The sequence below is a fragment of the Leucoraja erinacea genome, chromosome 4 (genome assembly GCF_028641065.1).
Source record: "Leucoraja erinacea ecotype New England chromosome 4, Leri_hhj_1, whole genome shotgun sequence".
Classification (NCBI taxonomy): Eukaryota; Metazoa; Chordata; class Chondrichthyes; order Rajiformes; family Rajidae; genus Leucoraja; species Leucoraja erinaceus.
Genome location: NC_073380.1, coordinates 45,692,911 through 45,713,821, shown reverse-complemented (window position 1 = coordinate 45,713,821; position 20,911 = coordinate 45,692,911). Strand labels below are relative to the sequence as shown.

Sequence of the window (20,911 nt, the reverse complement as noted above, 5' to 3'; positions counted from 1 at the left end):
GGAGTCAGATTTTACCCATGAAATGATTCAACACAATTATACGCTTGTTTGGTTCAACTTCACTATGTAATTCAAGACATATTAATCAAAAAGTGATGTGATTTTCTTTTTCAACATAACAGTTGCTCTGTTCAAAATATATTGTGTTTCAGTAACTTTGAAAGTAAAAATAACATCTGCTTTTGTGATTTTGGCTTTGTCCTTATTTTGTCAGTAATGCAATATGAAAGCTGAGTGGTATTGTGTGCTTCGTGTATCGGTTGAAGTTCATAAGTGAATAGACCGTGCACTTTAATCCTTCATGCACAAGGATTCACAGAGCTGCCATGTTTCGAGAGCCAACTTTGAGAGTCACAATTACACTTCAAAGGTTTGGAAAGTTAAAGAGGTAGCATTATCTCTCCCTGTAAACTAATTCTTGCCTCAAAACCACAAAGCCCCAAGGTTGCAAGATATAAATTCTGCTACTCTGTGGCATTTCTACACCCTTTTTTTAAATCATGATGGCACCTTGCAACTAGAGTCCTGGATGTTCACCCTGGCATCTCAATTTGTATGAGAAGGAGAAAACATGCAATTCTACATTCCCAGTGTGGATTTCAAGCTTGAAGCACAGAGGCAACAGTTCTCTCTACTATGAGTATTTTAAGCATCACCACTTGCTGAGTGTGGGAACATAAAATTCACCACAATGACTGAATTCCAAACCACATTGGATACAATTCTTTTTGACCAAAATAACAGAAGTTTAAGGAAAGCTGATCACTTAGTATTGTACTTAATATTACCTGGAGCCTTGTATTCGGTTGGGATGGTGTTACTGATAATAATCAGGACTCATTATTTGTTGTTAGGACGTGGTCAATTACTGCCTCTCCCATGCTGAACAAGGTCCACTGGAGACAGTGTTATGTTATGGGGTTCCTCAAATAATTGCTAATCTCAACATCTGTAGGATTACCATGACTATTTCTGTGCTGCACTGTTCTGTGCCCTCTGTCTGAAAATGAATGGTGGAGCAAATCAAGAATCTATCTATCTCTGCCTTAAAAATATCCATTGACTTGGCCTCCACAACTTACTGTGACAATGAATTCCACCAATTCACCACACTGTGACAAAATAAATTCCTCCTCATCTCTTTCCTAAAGGAATGTCCTTTTATTCTGAGGAAACACCAATAAAGCGATATTTTTGCACAAAACATCTCTGGCTTCACTATCTTCTATAACTGGGAATAAAATGTTGCTAAAAGGCAACCAAACATATCCCTGCAAATCAAACGACATGGCTAACAATTCAAGGAATGCTGAGGGTGAGATGAGTTGTAGGTTAAGACAAGTTTATAGAGACAGGGAGATGGGAGACCTATCAGAGTTTTGATTACAAGGATGACAATATAAACAGGAGACGTCTAACTCCAGGATGTCAGAAAGCATAGAATCCATGGGTAAAACAAAATGGAGTGCATGTTGCAATATAGATAAGCAGAATGTTTAAGAAGCTAAATGTTAATGGCTGGGGGAGGCAGGTGAGAAAAACATTAAAATAATCACATACAGAACAAGAAGTATGGCTGTTTCAGCAACATGGGAGCAGTCACCTGGAAGATGAAGAGCAAACAGACCCAGAGGTTCATCTTTTGGACAAATAAGTCACCAAGGCTGTGAAGACTTCAACTGGAGACAGTGGGCTGGAAAGGGGGTTGAGTACAAACTTCATGGCATGGGCTAGAGATGATGACTTCAGCCTTGCCGATATTTAACTGAAGGAAATGGCTGCCCATTCCTTTCACAAGCATCTTACGTATGTTTGCTCTTTGGATGGAGCCATGTCGTTTGATTTGCAGGCACATGTTTGCTTTTTAACAACATTTTATTCCCTGTAATAGAAGATAGTGAAGCCAGAGAAGTTGTGTGTATAAACATTGCTTTATTGGTGTTTCTTCAGAATAAAGGGATGTTCCTTTAGGAAGGAGATGAGGAGGAATTTCTTCAGTCAGAGGGAGGTAAATCTGTGGAATTCATTGCCACAGTAGGTTGTGAAGGCCAAGTCAATGAATACATGAGGAGTACCTTCAGCAACAGACTCGTTCCACCAAGATGCAGGACAGAACACCACAAGAGATCCTTCTTCCCTGTGGCTATCAAACTGCACAACTCCTCCCCCTTCTGCATGGGGTAGACTGAGTCTGAGTCACTTCCTTCCCTCCCCAATCTTTGCACATCCCCAATCCTTTCCACTCGTTACTTTAATTTCATGTTTCATGTATTTTGTGTTTTTAATTTCCCAACTGGGATAAATAAAGTTCTATTGTGTCGTATCGTTTATTTTTAAGGTAGAGATAGATAGATTCTTGATTAGTACGGGTGTCAGGGGTTATCAGGAGAAGGCAGGAGAATGGGGTTGAGAGAGGAAGATAGATTAACCATGATAGAATGATGGGGTAGACTTCATGGACCAAATAGCCTACTTCTGCTCCTATCACTTAAGAACGTATATATTGACTGGGCTCTGCAGTTTAAGTATCAAGCAATATAAAATTGACTTTAAATTTTTACAAAAGTTGCTTTCACCTTTTTGATTTCTGATTCCAATAATCTCAAAATATCACAATTGTCGGTATTTAAAAAAAGGCACAACAAAAAACATATTTTTCAATTTTTAATAAATCCTACCTTGCTGCTCTGATAACAGTTTTCAGTGTCGGGATCAAGTCATTCATGAGATCAGTTTGGTAAGCCTTGTCCTCAGGTTCTTGTTCCACCTCAGCAGCATCTGCAAGTTAATGAAAATGGCTCTATTATCTATGAGAGTGTAATCATTGAAGAAGACCTACTGCAGTCTATAGAGTATGTCACAGGCCTGTTACTTTTGGTATTCCAGGAAAAAAAGATCTTTATTAAAAATTAGATTTTTATATAAAAGATATACTTCCTATGTCCATCCATTCAACAGCCTGAAACCATTAATATGAGCATGGAAGCAACAAAGAGATTTTAAAAAAAGAGCACCAATACCACCCCTTATTATATTTAAAGGTTTGAGCAACCGTGGCATGGTCAGGAACTTAAATGTTCCCATTGAATATGGATTTAATGTCAAATACCATAGGGATATAAACATGCCTGAACACAACGAGTGTGTACTTACAAAAGAGCCTGGATTTAGAGTAATAAAAGGAGTTAGGCTGACAATCTACTTCAAATCCAATGGGAATCCAATATGTTTTATCAAAGACGGCGGCACAGTGGTGCAGCAGTAGAGTTGCTGCCTGACAGTGCTTACAGTGCTGGAGAACTGGGTTTGATCCTGACTACAGGTGCTGTCTATATGGAGTTTGTACGTTTTCCCCGTGACCTGTGTGGGTTTTCTTTGAGATCTTCAATTTCCTCCCACACTCCAAAGACGTGCAGATTTGTAAGTTAATTGGTAAAATTCTAAATTGTCCCTAGTGTGTGTAAGATAGTGTTAGTGTGCAGGTGATTGTGGTTGGCGTGGACTCGGTGGGCCGAAGGGCCTGTTTCCGCACTGTATCTCCAAACCAAACCAAACCCCTTTTTCAACTTGGAAAGTGAGTGGAGTTCTCTTGCAGTCCTGGTCAACACCAGCACCTTCAATCAATTAACATGAAAGCAAATGTTTAGGTTCAGTATCTTAATGCAGGTGTACTTCTCCAAAGAAGAAATCACTGGCTCTTTGACTGTGAAGCCCACTGATAAAATATGGAATAATACAGATTCAAGTTTTGATTAATTGATTGAAAGATACAGCATGGAAGCAGGCTCTTTGGCCCAAAGGGTCCACTCCAACCACTGATCACCCGTTCATATTAATTCTATATTATCCCACTTCCTACACACTGGGAGCAATTTACAGAGGCCATTTTAGCTACACATCCACATGTCTTTGGGGACATGATCACAGGGAAAACGGACAACATCAACACAGACAGCACCCAATGTCAGGATGGAACCTAGATATCCAGCACTGCAAGGCAATAACTCTACCAGCTGTGCCGCAGAACTTCCTACTTCTATCTGCTAGCAAGGAATAACTGGGATATAAGAAAATAAATAAAATAATTTTGTGGTACCTTCTGAGCTTTGTCTGAATCCAAAAGCTTTAATGCGAACTGCAGCTCGAAGGTCACTGAAACCCAAACTCTTTTGGTCTTTTGAAGGACTATCTTCTACTCCCTCAGTGTGCAGTGGTGTAAATTGCTTGCTCTTTACATTGGCACCTCTGGGTCCTGAAATGCGAACTCGGTCGAAGAGACTCAGCTTCTGGCTGTAACAGAAACAATTGCAGGGGAATACTCTCAAAGTGGTTATTATCCAGTATCCCCTCATTGATAACATCCCAGGCTTCCCATCAAAGGCCCCAGAGATTATTTCCATATCAGTCGTGCCTCAGGGGTAGTATAACACATAGCTCCAAATCTGTGCTGAATTCTGACTCTGCACAAGCAAACACAATCTGCAGCGACACTCCAGTGCAACACGGAGGTAATGGTACACTTTCAGTTAACAGTTTAGTTTATTGTCACGTGTAGTGAGGTACAGTGAAAAGGTTTTGTTGCATGCTATCCAGTGAGTGGAAAGACAATACATTATTACAATTGAGCCATTTACACTGCATAGTTACATGATAAGGGAATAATGGTAAACTGAGGCGTGGTCAACTCTCTCAGATGGATGTAAAATGGCCATTATTCACTATATTACCTTATTACCTTATTGTGTACCTGTAGGCTGTGGGCCGAGGAGCTGTATTCTGCAGTTTCGTGACCCAAGTCACCAAACTACATGAAATTTTCACATATTGTGTAAAAAAATATATATAAATCACCCCTGAAACTCGTTATGAACAAGACTTGCGCATTTTTATTAAATTAGAGAAAAAACGGAAAAATGTCAGGTAATTTTTAGTCCAATCAAAGCACGTTTAACATTGAGTTGTCTGCCAGTTGGCCAATCACGATTTGTTGTTCTGTGGAATAAATGTCGTGGAAACTTGCAGCAAGGTATTTAGTGAGAAAAGCATTAAAAAGGCTGAAGAAAGTACTGCTAAGTGGATTGAAGTAGAAGAAAGCCTTGAAAGCAAAGTCGCTGATGAGGTGCTGGAACACAAAGATTAAGACAGCCAGGAATCAACTCTAACTGAAAGGTAAGATCTAAAGTCTGAATTTATGAAAATCTATCTGTATGGAGTTTAATTAATTTAATTGCACCCTTTAATAATGTGAATAAATTCATTCATTCACTTCATTCATTCATCATACATTCATTCAATCATTCATTCATTCAATTCATTAATTCATTGATTCATACATTCACTCATTTATTCATTTAATCATTCACTCATATATCATTTATTCGTTCATTCATCCATGAAATTGAGGGCCTAAACTATGTTTCCATAACACAATCAATTAAACATTTTCACTAATGCCAACTTGTTGTAGAGTAATATTCTTTAACAGCTAATCTCGGAGCTGCTTGCGATAACTTACCGGGAAAAAGTGCGCCGATCGTGGGGCCTAGGTACTCGCGGTAAAGTGAAGCCGCGGTCTCAATCAAGAAGCGTCCTGATTCGCGAATGCGGAGCTGCGGATCATCTCCGCGGGGGGGCGGGGGGGGGGGGGGGGGGGGAGGGGCGGGGGGGGGGGGGGGCTGTACATAGTGCCGTCTGTAGCGGCCATTTTCAGACCCCGACAACGGGAGAAAAACGGAGGGATATTGATCGCTATTTATAGGCTTCCATTGCAGTGAGAAATGGTCAGAAATGGTTGATTTTTCTGTAGAAATGAATTGGTGATATGTGAACTTGAACTAGTTTTTCTATGGTAACAGTGTTATTCTCATTAACATTAAGAAGAGGTTTAAATGTTATGAATTGAAGTCCATGCAGACTTAATGACTATGACATTTTTTTTTCTGTGGCCTCTTCTCAAAATTGAAATAACTTATCAATTGTAGTAACTTACACTGTAAGTCTCATTGACATTAAATAAACGTTGACACTTTATGAATTGAAGTCCATGCAGACCTAGGTACTATGCGATGTTTCTTTCTCTAGCTATTCTGCACCCTCTGCTCCTGCACTTGAAGTCTTATCTATGGCTGTAAATTACAGTGTCAGTCTCATTGACATTAAGAAGAGATTGACATTTTATGAATCGAAGTCCATGCAGACCTAAGTAACATGAGATTTTTTTTTTCTGCAGCTTCTGCCCCTCCACTCTTCAGAGCCTGTCCACACAAAAGTGTGTTACATAATATAAAGCATGAAAAGATGTAAAATACACCCTGACACATATTATCTTCTATTATTAGGAAGCAGCAGTGTATCCCGGGTTATCATGCAGAGTGCTTCTGCAACATAACAACAATAAATCGAGCAATAGCAAAGTCTAGAAGGAAGAAAGGTAATGATAGGACTCAAACAACAAATCTTTTTACTTATGGTCACATGATGTTACTTTGAAAAATGAAAAGATATATTTGAGGATGTTGATTTATTTTACTTTTCATTCCTTTTCTGTTTTCTTTTACCGCTTTCAATTGAGTTCAAGACACTGAAAAGCCTGAAGCAGGTGAATCACCTCAAGAGGCAGTTCCTGATGGTGAAGCAGATGAGCCGGCCCCAAAGAGACTGCTTCGATCTATGACAAGTCATAGTCAACAAACAGCAACTGTCGAGCACACTGACCGTAGGCATGCCCTACCAGCGCATTGCATCATTTGTAAAGGTTCAAAGTACACAAAATAAATAAATTGTGGAAAAAAATGATTATATAAAGTTTTATTTTAATGTGGATCGTTTCACTGTTTATTTGGTCAAATTATTTAAACAATGAGTGAATTACTTATGATAATGGCGTGCTCATTGTAGCTTAAAATGAATATTCATCGAGTGAACATCAGAGCATTCGATTCTTGGCCAGGATGTGACATTTACATCAGAAATAAGACAGGCCTCTTACAGGTCTGACACTGCCCCAGTCCCACTATGGCCGTCACCCCCACTCGCCCCACTTTGGCAGTCAGCGGGGTTCAGTAAATGGGGAAACCTAGAGGATCTGTCCTGACCCTTTAATTAGGCAGGTTCATGAGCCCTTAAAACCTGGTACATCTGCTGCAGTCTCATTTAATTTCCTATTAAAGCGACTGGAACATGCCTGCCTGGCACTGCCCCAGTCCCACTATGGCCATCACCCCCACTCTGCACACTGGCAGTCAGTGGGGTTCAGTAAAGGGAGGAACCCACAAGAACTGCCCTAACCCATTAATTAAGCTGGTTCAGGAGCAGGACCTCTGCGACAGTGTCATTAAAAAAACACTCAAAATTATATTCATCATATTATTTTTCTATGATATAATTATACTTAATTATATATGATTACATTCATATTTACAGGTTATATATATTGGTATAATAATATATAGTTTAAATGGACTGCAACACGGGAATAGGCTGCCCATGGTGTAATACGGGCATTGGCCACTAGATGGCGCTTACTTTCCCGATCTCATTTTCTAATTAGTTTAATTAATTAATGTGCAACTTTCGGCAATGACGAGTTATGACTTACTTCTCAATTATATTTCATCCAAATCTGTGGTAAATTTCATGTAGTTTGGTGACTTGGGTCACAAAATCCTATTTCTAGACACATTTTTGATGCTCGGCCCACAGCCTACTGTACACCATGGATGGCGTGATTGGAATCACGTAATATCTTTCCATTGACTGGTTAGCACGCAACAAAAGCTTTTCACTGGACCTGGGTAAACGTGACAATAAACTAAACTAAACTCAACTATCGTTGACACTACTTTGAACTCTCTCTGGTGTCCTGGCATTTATGTTTGGGGGACCTTATTCTGTACTAAATTGCCACCACATTACTACAATCTATCAAGAAACATATTTGTCTGCATTGTGCACTGTCTTGCCAGGAAGTCGTAAAAAGTGCTTCTGCTACTTGCGTACAGTTTTGGTCTCCTAATCTGAGGAAAGACATTCTTGCCATAGAGGGAGTACAGAGAAGGTTCGCCAGACTGATTCCTGGGATGTCAGGACTTTCATATGAAGAAAGACTGGATAGACTTGGTTTGTACTCGCTAGAATTTAGAAGATTAAGTGGGGTTCTTATAGAAACTTACAAAATTCTTAAGGGGTTGGACAGGCTAGATGCAGGAAGATTGTTCCCGATGTTGGGGAAGTCCAGAACAAGGGGACATAGTTTAAGGATAAGGGGGAAATCTTTTAGGACCGAGATGAGGAAAACTTTTTCCACACAGAGAGTGGTGAATCTCTGGAATTCTCTGCCGCAAAAGGTAGTTGAGGCCAGTTCATTGGCTATATTTAAGAGGGAGTTAGATGTGGCCCTTGTGGCTAAAGGGATCAGGGGGTATGGAGAGAAGGCAGGAACAGGATACTGAGTTGGATGATTAGCCATTATCATATTGAATGGCGGTACAGGCTCGAAGGGCCGAATGGCCTATTCCTGCACCAAATTTCTATGTTTCTATGTTTCTATGCTATCAGTGCACAATATTTATTGACAACAGTGCTTTAGGCAATGACTTGGAGGTGAACAAGAGAGCATGACTCACAGCTAAATATATTTTGTTACACCAATGAAGTTAATTTACACAGTGAACCATGTCAATTTATAGAGTGAGGAAGTGAGGATTATGAAGGAGCAAGGTAATAACGCTTGAAGAAAGCAATTAAGATAATAATAATAATAATATAAGAGGTTCATTATGCTTTAGTTATGTACATAAAATCAATCTCAATCACTTATAGTAGAGTGGGATTGATAGAATGATAGCATTGTGTGGTGTCACTATAAGGAGATTTAAAAAGACGTAAAGCACAAAGATCTGAAAAGTGGCTTGCGCTGTAAAATGGGTGCTCCATAGACGTGGTGTAGCGAAGCAAGCCTTTTGGCCAAGTGCATGCCTGAGTTACCCCAGTACTTTGTATCTAACTTTAGTATGAACCAGCATCTGCAGTTCTTTGTTTGTACTATTGCCAAATCCAGGTTTCAGGGGTGGCTGATGGAGTGAGAGAGCTGTCATTTGGACGTCCAAATGACATTGTGGGGGAGGGTTTATTTTGACAAGGATTAAATGTTGTGGAGCCAAAGGTTTCACAGTCACAGGGTTGTACTGTACAGAAGTGGGCCCATCACAACCATGCTGACCGTTTTGCTACATACTGTACATAAGTGGGCCCATCACAACCATGCTACACTAATGCTGCAAAAAAATCAGCAGGTCAAGCAGCATCCATAGAGAGAAAACCAGTCAAGTTGCATCAAGTCGGTGGCACTTCATCAGAACCGGAGAACAAGAAAACATATAATGTTTCAGAGAGGGGTAAGGATGGGGAGAAAAGACGGAGTGAATGTGATCAGACCATGGTTGTCTATTGACAGAATTCCTTTTGGTGGCCTCCAGTTAATCACAGATGATTTGACTGGTGGAGTGTCAATAGGGGAGAAGAACAAGAATAGTTAGAAAAATAACAAAAACATTAACATGCTGGAACTGTGAGATCGAGATCCTAGCAGCAACAGTAAATCTAAAGTAAAAGAGAAAGTCAAGCAACATTTGAGTAGATCTGATTACTTCTGCAAAGACAGGGTCTAAGGAGATTAATGGACCACTAATGGAGGTTGTGCAGCCTTCAATAAAATGTTGTTACAATGGTCACCACCTTAATTAAGAAGTGCTAAAGGCTTAATGATAATTTCAAGATTAATTAAAACACGGTGAATCATTCTAACCCAAACCATACTGCAGATCATCTTTTTGTTAGGATAGTGTTTAAAAGGCTCTTATCAAATTCAAGAATTGGGAACTGCACATTTCAACAAAATATGGAGCACTGTTTAGCCAAAGTTGTGGATGGGATTTCAATTGGCTCCACGCATGTAGTTCTTTCATGGCATGTGAGAGACTCCCTCTACATTCAAGACCTTATCATAAAGGTTGAAGCTGTAACATATGTCAAAAGCAATATCATCCTGAAGACAATAATTGCTTGTTTAATGCTGTCACTCTATTAATATAGAAACATAGAAAAATAGATGCAAGAGTAGGCCATTCGGCCCTTCGAGCCAGCATCTCCATTCAATATGATCATGGCTGATCATCTGAAATCAATACCCTGTTCCTGCTTTTTCCCCATACCTCTTGATTCTTTGAGCCCTAAGATCTAATGGGCCTGTCCCACTTGGTGATTTTATGGGCAACTGCCGGTGACTGTCATAGTCCTAGCAGGTCGCCGAAAAACCGGCGACAACCTACAACAGCACCTACATCAGGAGAAGTCAAGCTAGGCTCATTGGCGTCAAACCCACTGTTGGCGAAAATTTTCAACATGTTGAAAATTTAGCGGCGACCAGAAAGACGTTGCGACTTTTTGCGCTACTGAGGAGACTTCTTCCGGCGAGCATGTGGCGCCTAAAAAATCATCTAAGTGGGACAGGCCCACAACTCTTACTTGAGGAATTAAGGAATGCTTTCTGTGGCTAACTACCCTCTAAAGTTGCAATGATGTTCGAGAGCGATGATTCACTGCTTTAAGACGTGAGTGCTTTGAGACGTGAGAGGAAACCGGAGCATTAGGAGGAACTCACCGCGGTCAAAGGGAGAATATGCAAACTTCACACTGACAATAACTAAGGACTGGATCAAACCCGGGTCTCTAGTGATATGAGGCAGCAACTCATCAGCTGCACAACTGGTGCCACCTTATTGACATCAGACTGAAGAAGGGTTTCGACCCGAAACGTTGCCTATTTCCTTCGCTCCATCGATGCTGCCTCACCCGCTGAGTTTCTCCAGCATTTTTGTCTACCATCTTATTTGACTTTTACTTTGTATATTTCTTCACTTAAATAAAGGCAATCAATAATTTTCCCATCTAACAGCAATGAGTGCAATCAGAAAACGTGCAGTATTTTGAGGTGTGGTAAAACCTCATGTTAGTTCGATGAAGAAAATGGTTAGCATTGAAATGCAAGCAACAGTTATCATTGCATTTGTTTTACCATGACAGCATACAAGCCTGGCTTAGAATAAATATAATCAGATACATCACTCAACCAGGTTTATATTTGTGTGTGGGAGAAAATACAAGTAAAATGAGTCCATGGAATAAAGCTCATAACAAACTTCTTGCTGAAGGGAATTTAAGAAAAATATCATCTAATATACTATTAGCCCAGGTACTCTGTATACATCTTCATCCCTTTGACGTAAGTCACGGTCTTGTGTACACTATTATTGAAATAAATAATCGGTTGGGTTAAATAATTAAAAATAATGGTATAACTATTCATAAATATTAAACAAGGCATGCGTATTATTTGAGAGCCAATCCATTGAAACACTCAGAAGGACATGCATTAATGTTACCCATTAATGTTACCCATTTGCAATCAGACAGGGGTGCTTCCAAGTATAAATCATACCTGAAAGAACTGAGAGCTGGAATGTGCACCAATGCATTTTTAAAGAGCAAGCCCAGCACAGGTCAATGGGCCAAGTATCTTTCATTTGTTTTTTTATAAATGCTCCCTGTACCTTCAGATAAGCTTCAAAGTGATTCTCAGGAAGTATATTAGTATTAGAGTAGATTGTGTGAAATTTAAAAACATAGAACACAGAATGATTTTAACCTTTCACTGTCTAAGTTAAAAAAAAAAAAGCTTGCCACTATTTTCCTAGTCCGTTACCAGTAAAGTTAAGTGTCTTTGATATCATAGAAAATTAAGGATTTTGTAATTCTTTGTATTTTAGTTCAGTCACGTTTTTGTGAATGATCAGATTTAAAAATATATATTTTTTACAGACAGAAACCTCGCCACACAAAAAATATATTATCTGAAACGTTAGCGTTGGATGTTCTGCATGCAACTTAAAGAGATCAGCAACCTCTTGGAGATGATGCTCAGGAGGTGCAAATACACCACAAAGTAAATTATAGACAGTAGTAACCCTATGGATTCAGATTAAATGTAACACAGTGAGTGCAAACTGATGCACAAAGGAGAGATTTCAAAAATTAAAGCCTCATTAAATATTTTCTTTCATCACTTTTCCCAGCCTTATTGCTTCATGCTAAGTAGAGTTACAGTCAACTTAGTGTTAAAAATTAAAGCCTGAGGCAGGCAGGCTGTTACTTAGGTAATTATTGATTATTAATCATATTTAATAATCTCAACCCCAGTAAAAATGATCAAATAATTTTTGGGGAAATTGAACAACTGTGATCTTAGTTTTTAGCTCTGGATCTGATCACAGGCAATTATACAAAATGATTCATTTTTCAAGTATCAATTAGAGTATAAACATCAAATGCACATTCATTTTTAATGTCTTTCGTCCTGAAATAATTAATGTACCAAAAATGTGCTGATCCAACATTCTAGGTTCTTTTTTTTTACATTGACATATATCAAAGCTAATTGGAAAAAAATTAATAGGGTTTCTCAAAAAATCTGTATCTATTAACAAATGCATAATAGATTTAATGTAGAATGATATTCCAAAATGTTTCACAAAACCACCAAGAGAATTTTGATTTGAGGTCATTAGAACAGACCTAATTTGGAGATGGCATAATAGTATAGCTGTTGTTTAAGAAGGAACTGCAGATGCTGGAAAATCGAAGTTAGACAAAAGTGCTGGAGAAACTCAGCGGGTGCAGCAGCATCTATGGAAGGAAATAGGCAACTCTAGTTGCTGCCTCACAATGCCAAAGACCCATGTTCGAACCTGACTATGGATGCTGCCTGCACGGAGATTGTATGTTCTCCTTGTGACCTTGTGGGTTTTCCCCGGGTTCTCTGGTTTCCTCCCACACTCCAAATACGTGCAGGTTTGTAGGTTAATTCGGCTTCAATAAAAATTGTAAATTGCAATTTGTCCCTAGTGTGTAGGATAGTGCTAGTGTACAGGGATCACTGGCTGGCGTGGACTTGGTTGGCCGAAGGTCCTGTTTCCACCAGTATCTCTAAACTAAACTAAACTAAACTTAATCCATTGTTCTAAAGTGGAACCTTAAAGGAGGTAAGAGCGATGGATAAAAAACGGTCTGGGAAGGGATTCTCAAGTTGATTGCTGCTCAACCTGTTTATCACATGGCAACAAGAGAGTAGGCGAATGAATTGCTGGAGTAACACAAGAGTTTGGTAGTGAGTTGGGAGTGGACAGGGTGAGACAACAGACAATAGACAATAGACAATAGGTGCAGGAGTAGGCCATTTGGCCCTTCGAGCCAGCACCGCCATTCAATGTGATCATGCTGATCATCCACAATCAGTACCCAGTTCCTGCCTTCTCCCCATATCCTCTGACTCCACTATCTAGCTCTCTCTTGAAAGTATCCAGAGAACTGGCCTCCACTGCCTTCTGAGGCAGAGAATATCCTCTCATCCTTCTGAATTCCACAGTACACAAGCCCAGCCACTTCATTCTCTCAGCATATGATAGTCCCGCTATCCCGGAAATTAACCTTGTTGTAACCTTATGCTGCACTCCCTCAATAGCAAGAATGTCCTTCCTCAAATTTGGAGACCAAAACTGCACACAATACTCCAGGTGTGGTCTCACCAGGGCCCTGTACAACTGCAGAATGTCCTCTTTGCTCCTATACTTAACTCCTCTTGTTATGAAGGTCAACGTGCCATTTGCTTTCTAAACTGCCAGCAGTACCTGCATGCTTACTTTCCTTGACTGATGAACAAGGAACCCCAGATCCCGTTGTACTTCCCCTTTTCTCAATTTGACACAATTTAGAATATAATCTGCCATCCTGGTTTTGCTACCAAAGTGGATAACCTCACATTTTTCCACATTAAACTGCATCTGCCATGCATCTGCCCACACACCCAACCTGTCCAAGTCATCCTGCATTCCCATAGCATCCTCCTCACAGTTCACACTGCCACCCAGCTTTGTGTCATCTGCAAATGTTACTTTGAATCCCTTCATCTAAATCATTAATGTATATTGTAAATAGCTGCGGTCCCAGCGCCGAGCCTTGCGGTACCCCATTAGTCACTGTCTGCCATTCTGAAAGGGACCCGTTAATCCCTACTCAATTTTTATCCATGTCAGCACTCTACCCCCAATACCATGTGCCTAAATTTTGCCCACTAATCTCCTATGTGGGACCTTATGAAATGCTTTCTGAAAGTCCAGGTACAATACATTCACCGGCTCTCCCTTGTCCATTTTCCTAGCTACATCCTCAACAATTTCCAGAAGATTAGTTAAGCATGATTTCCCCTTTGTAAATCCATGATTTCTCGGGCCGATCCTGTTATTGCTATCCAAATATGCCGCTATTTCATCTTTTATGATTGACTCCAGCATCTTTCCCATCACCGATGTCAGCCTAACTGGTCTATAGCCACCGATGTCAGGCTAACTGGTCTATAGAGGGGGCAGAGGTTAATGGCAGAAGCAGTGATGACATAGAAGGATTTAAACACAAGCATCAAGTGAGATGCTGTGGTTCAGGAAATACTATGTCAATAAGAACCGAGGCATCATTGATGGAAATTTGATATATAATAGATCTTGCCATGACAAATAAATAGATTTCAACAGTTGAGATATGGTCATTGGTGGAAAGCATAATCTGCCTTTTTTTTCTCACATGGAATGGGATCAGGAATTAATTTTGTTTTCCAATAGGACATCAAAGATTTTGTAGTGTGAGGCCTGCTCTGAATTGCCAATGAAAATGCACATGTAAGCTCTAGGCTGAGGCGATCACCCAGGCGCATCAGGTAGTTGAGGAAGAGAACTAAGAATGGATGCTTGAATATCATTAGGCAGCACGGTGGCACAGTGATAGAGTTGCTGTCTTACAGCAGAAGAGACCCGGGTTTGATCCTGCCTATGGTTGCTGTCTGTATGAAGTTTCTACATTCTCCCTGTGACCACTTGGGTATTCTCCAGGTGCTCTGGTTTCCTACCACACTCCAAAGATGTGTGCGTTTGTAGGCTAATTGGATTTGGGAAAAATTGTAAATTGTCCCCAGTGTGTAGGATAGTGTTAGTGTACGAGGGGGTCGCTAGGCGGCACAGGTACGGTGGGCCAAAGGGGGCTATTTCTATACTGTGTCTCTAAAATAAATGTGAAAGTTTAATCTCTGGAAGTGCTTTGGTGGGGATGCATGAGAGGCCGTTATTTGAGATGCTCTGGTCATGATAAGGAACAAACCATAGGAGGAGATGGAAGAAACAAGAGAGAAAACTGACAGTTCAGGCCTGGTGTTATGGGGAGATTTGGATTAGAGAGGAAAGTGATAGGAGAGAAGCAGGGAAACAAATATCTGCATACTTCTTGTCATTATTGTTATTGAGGGTGAAGTCCCGGGTCTATGGAAATAAATGTATATGGGAAAAGGTGGCTAGGTTTTATTTTTGGCTTCCAACATTATCCTGGGCTGGTAAACAGTTTCAGCCCGGAAGAGTAAGGCTCAGTGGCAGGGATGTAATGCTGAGGCTTTGTAGGACAATGGTCAGACTGCATTTGGAATATTTGGAATGAGCAGTTTTGGGTCCAATAACTGAGGAGGGATATGTTAGCTTTGGAGAGGGTGCACAAGAGGTTTACGAGAATGACCCCAGGGATGATTGTGTTAATGTGTAATTTGCGTTTCATGATTCTGGACCACTACTCGCTGGGGTTTTGATGGTTGAGGGGGGATCATATTGAAACTTACCTAATAATGAATGGCATGGACCGAGTAGATGTGGAGTGGATGTGGAGATAATGTTTCCACCAGTGGGAGAGTCTAGAACCACAGGACACAGCCTCAGAATAAAAGGATGTAACCTTCGAACGGAGAGGAGGAAGAATTTCTTTAGCCAGGTGGAATTCACTGCCGCAGATAGCTGTGGTGGCCAAGTCATTTGGTATTTTAAAGTGGAGTTTGATAGGTCCTTGATTAGTAAGGGTGTCAAAAGTTACAGGGAGAAGGCAGGGGAATAGGGTTGAGAGGGAAAAATAGATCAGCCATGATTGAATGGCAGAGTTGACCTGATGAGCCAAATTACCTAATTCTGCTCCTATGCCGCCTGACATTATGTGGCAGTTGGATCAGGCAATAGAAGGCTCAGCCAGCTGTGTGGATACACATGCTCAGCTAGAGGATTACAAAAATCCAGTTAAAAATCCAATTTCTCCTGTTACATTTTCACATATACCTTTTGCTGAATTTGAATATCATAAAATATTAATTATTAGCAATGGGAATATTATAAATATTCTCTACGGCATCCATGATTATACCATTTAATATTAGAAAGTCATTGTACATGACATGGAAATGATGTCAAATTTTCCTTTCCAACTATAATATGCAATAAGCAGATTTTTTTTGAGCTAACAGTATTTGAATAACATTAAAATAAGCAAATAATGAGTCCATCACCACTGGAGTTAGTGGCATTGTGGACAGATATTTAAACATGGCTCAGAGTCAGTCATGGAGCGATATAGCATGGAAACAGGCCCTTCGGCCCAACTTGCCCACACCGGCCAACATGTCCCAGCTACACTAATCCCCCCCAGCCCGCGTTTGGTCAATATCCCTCCAAACCTGGACTATCCATGTACCTGTCTAACCGACATACACTATAAACCCACTGACTCCCATGGCTATCTGGACTACACTTCTTCCCACCCTGCTTCCTGTAAGGACTCCATCCCCTACTCCCAATTCCTCCGTCTACGCCGTATCTGCTCCACGGATGAGGCGTTCCACACCAGGACATCTGAAATGTCCTCACTATTCAGGGAACGGGGGTTCCCCTCCTCCACCATAAATGAGGCTCGCACCAGGGTCTCTTCCATACCCCGCAACACTGCTCTCTCTCCCCATCCCCGCACTCGCAACAAGGGCCGAGTCCCCCTAGTCCTCACCTTTCACCCCACCAGCCATCACATACAAAAAATAATCCTCCGTCAGTTTCGCCACCTCCAACGTGACCCCACTACTCGCCACATCTTCCCATCTCCCCCCATATCTGCCTTCCGCAAAGACCGCTCCCTCCATACCTCCCTTGTCAATTCTTCCCTCCCCTCTCGGTCCACCCCCTCCCCGGGCACTTTCCCTTGCTGCCGCAGCAGATGCAACACTTGTCCCTTTACCTCCCCCCTCAACTCCTTTCAGGGACCCAAGCAATCGTTCCAGGTGCGACAGAAGTTTACAACCTCATCTATTGCGTCCGCTGCTCTAGATGTCAGCAGATCTATATCGGTGAGACCAAGCGGAGGTTGGGCGATCGTTTCGCCGAACACCTCCGCTCGGTCCGCAATAACCTAGCTGACCTCCCGGTGGCTCAGCACTTCAACTCCCCCTCCCACTCCGTCTCCGACCTCTCTGTCCTGGGTCTCCTCCATGGCCACAGCGAGCAGCACCGGAAATTGGAGGAACAGCACCTCATATTCCGTTTGGGGAGTCTGCACCCCGGGGGCATGAACATCGACTTCTCCCAATTCTGTTAGTCCTTGCTGTCTCCTCCCCTTCCTCAGCTCCCCTGCTGCCTCCTCCCACCCTCCAGCCTTCCGGCTACTCCTCCTTTTCCCTTTCTTGTCCCCACCCACCCCCACCCCTGATCAGTCTGAAGAAGGGTTTCGGCCCGAAACGTTGCCTATTTCCTTCGCTCCATAGATGCTGCTGCACCCGCTGAGTTTCTCCAGCTTTTCTGTGTAACCATGTACCTGTCTAACTGTTTCTTAAATGTTGGGATAGTCCCAGCTTTAAATACCTCCTCAGGCAGCTTGTTCCATACACCCACCATCCTTTGTGTGATTAACATGCTGACTAATACTCTACCCTTCTCACCTCCTCTGTGACATGATGAAGTCTTCAGACAGAAACTACTTTAATTCTCTCTCCATATTGTTACAATTAGCAATTTCAGAAGAAATCACTATTGTCTGAGGAAGGTGTGATTTGGTGTTGTCCTAATAAGCTTTCGTAATATCAGTGAAGTAAAGATTTAACACTGAGTCACGGTGAAGGCAGTGAAATAAGAATGAGGGGTTTCATCATGCCACTGAGAGAATGAGACTAGAGTATTAATCAGCATGTTAATCACGCCTGAAGCCTAAAGGCCAAAAAATCAAGTAACCCTGCATCAAAGCACAAACCTGAATCATTGTTAGTAGGCGGAAATAGGAAGATGCCATCTCACTGCGGAATTAAATGAAAAAAGTGGGTTCATTTAGGCACATCACCAGTATTTATTAAAAACAACTTTAATTAGTTCTTTAACAAAGTACTAGGTGATGGCTAAAGTGGATAATGCAGGTGTGTGTGTGTGTGTGTGTGCATGTGTGTGCGTGTGCGTGCGCGCGCGTGTGTGTGTGTGTGTGTGTGTGTGTGTGCGCGCGCGCATGTGTGTGCGCGTGAGAGAGAATATTCAAATGACCTTTGATATAGACCCAATTAATAGGTCGGCTATATATTTTGAACCCTTGGAGATTAATGAATCAGTGGCTGTGTTGATACAAATGTGGTAAAAGGACAGGCAAGAAAGATGCATTCTGAATCGGTCATTTGATATTTCGGAAACAAGCAATATTTTAAGCATCTCCTTTATATAGTTTTTATTCCTTACAAAAGTTCACTATTTCCTCAATTGTTCTGACATTGACAACATCCTCTTTAATGAATGTGCACTTTCCAGATTTGTGGAAAATGTGCACTATTGCCTTCCAGGACGTGTTGAAAATACTGCCACTGTTAACAAGATTTAATATTGCTTCCTTGGTTAGACAGGCATATTTCAAAAGTTGCAGACGACATTAAATTTGGAAATTGTAGAAAATAGTGAGGAGAGTGATACATGACTTCCAGAGGAATAGACAGTAATGAATTGCAGACATAGAAATTTAGTAATTGATAGAGAGTCAGAGAGTCACAGTGCATGGATACAGGCCCTTTGGCCAACATGTCCCAACTACACTAGTCCGACCTGTCTGCATTTGGCTTATATCGCTCTAAACCTGTCCTATCAATGTACCTGTCTAATTGTCTGCCTCAACTGCCTCCTCTGACACACACACACACACACACACACACACACACACACACACACACACACACACACACACACACACACACACACACACACACACACACACACACACACACACACACACACACACACACACACACACACACACACACACACACACACACACACACACACACACACGTCTAAGATCACCCCTCAAACTCCTGCGCTCAAGGAATAGAATCCTAGCTGCTCAACCACTCAATCACAAATTTGTGAAGTGATAAATTTTCATAGAAAGAATGAACCTGGTCCATATAGACCAAATGTATAATTTTGAACACATTGCAGGAATAGTGAGATCTAGAGTATGGGTGAGCAAGTCTTTTAGAGAAGGCACTCTAAAATGTGCAAACAAAACAATGGAATCAAGTGCAAAAACATGGGGGCTAAAATTAGATATTAATGAAGCTAAAAAACAGCACCAGCTGGAATGTTATGGTGCATTCTGGGCATACCACATTTCAGGAAAAGTTTCAAGGTCTTGTCAAGATATAAATAATATAAGATCAAAGACTCAAGGTATAGAGAATATAAGGGGAAATGTAGAAGAATGTTACCCAGAGATAAAAGACTAATGACACTGTTGTTCCCCAAGAACAAATAACTAAAAAACATCTATACTACAGGTGCACAACCTTTTATCCGGTGTTCCAGAAACCGAAAAGCTCCGAAAACCGGCCATTTTTTCCAGATGTCGTCTGCGCACCAAAGCTCGCGTTTGGCGCCAAACCTGACCCAAAACGACCCACGGTCAACCCAGGTCTGTACTACTGTAGCGGCTGCCTCCTCCCTGGAGACCGGGAGACGCTTAAACATCTGTAAATCATTGCTTAAATGTTAGTCAGTTAGTTTGGAGGGCTTTTATGTGAAGGGGGGTGAAGGGGTAAACTTTAATTCTTAGTCCCCTACCTGGTCGGAGAGGCGGGGAGCGGTCAATGTCTTACCGGGTCGCCGTGCAGTAAGCTCCGCAGCGCTGTGGCCGGTGGGGCAGCGGGCGGCGCCGGTTGTAGCTCCGACCCCGGCAACTCTACCCCTGGCTGCGAGGCGCTCCAAATCCACCGCCGCCCGCGGCCGGACGCCCCAGCTCCGCGAATGTCGGGAGTCGGCGACGTCGCAGCGCTGGGATACCAGCGGGGTGCGGGCAATGCCTTACCGGGTCGCCGTGCGGCAAGCTCCGGAGTGCTGTGGCCGCCGACACACAACATCGCGGAGCGTCGCTGGATTTGGAGCCGCGCAGCCAGGGGTAGAGTTGCTGGGGTCGGAGCTCCAACCGGCTCCGCCCGCGGCTGGACGGAGCCCCCAGCTCCGCGGCTCCAAATCCAGCGACGCTCCGCGAATGTTGGAAGAAGGCGGCCACAGCGCTCCGGAGCTTGCCGCACGGCGACCCGGTAAGGCATTGCCCGCACCCCGCTGGTATCCCAGCGCTGCGACCAAAGATCCTATAGCGGAGCTCCTCTAGGATCTTTGGCTGCGACGCCGACGACTCCCGACATTCTCGGAGCTGGGACGTCCGGCCGCGGGTGGCGCTGGATTTGGAGCGCCTCGCAGCCAGGGGTAGAGTTGCCGGGGTCGGAGCCACAACCGGCGCCGCCCGCGGCCGGACGGAGCCCCCAGCTCCGCGAGGTTGGGAGTCGCCGACCAGGTAGGTAGGGGACTAAGAATTAAAGTTTCCCCCTTCACCCCTACACCACCACCACATAAAATCCCTCCAAACTAACTGACTAACATTTATGCAATGATTCTCCCGGTCTCCGGGGAGGAGGCAGCTGCTCCAGACT

The 20,911-nt window shown here is 42.3% G+C and overlaps 1 protein-coding gene across 2 annotated transcripts in view; it reads right to left on the bottom strand.

The window, feature by feature from the left end:
• The window catches only part of kcnq3 (potassium voltage-gated channel, KQT-like subfamily, member 3), a 309,684-nt gene that overhangs the window by 10,110 nt on the left and 278,663 nt on the right, over positions 1-20,911 (bottom strand). For both annotated transcript variants that reach the window (XM_055634158.1, XM_055634157.1), the window contains 2 exons: positions 4,097-4,290; positions 2,679-2,778 (listed from right to left, as the gene is read on the bottom strand). In XM_055634158.1, the coding sequence (XP_055490133.1) occupies positions 2,679-2,778; positions 4,097-4,290 (294 nt within the window). The remainder of the gene's footprint in view (positions 1-2,678; positions 2,779-4,096; positions 4,291-20,911) is intronic.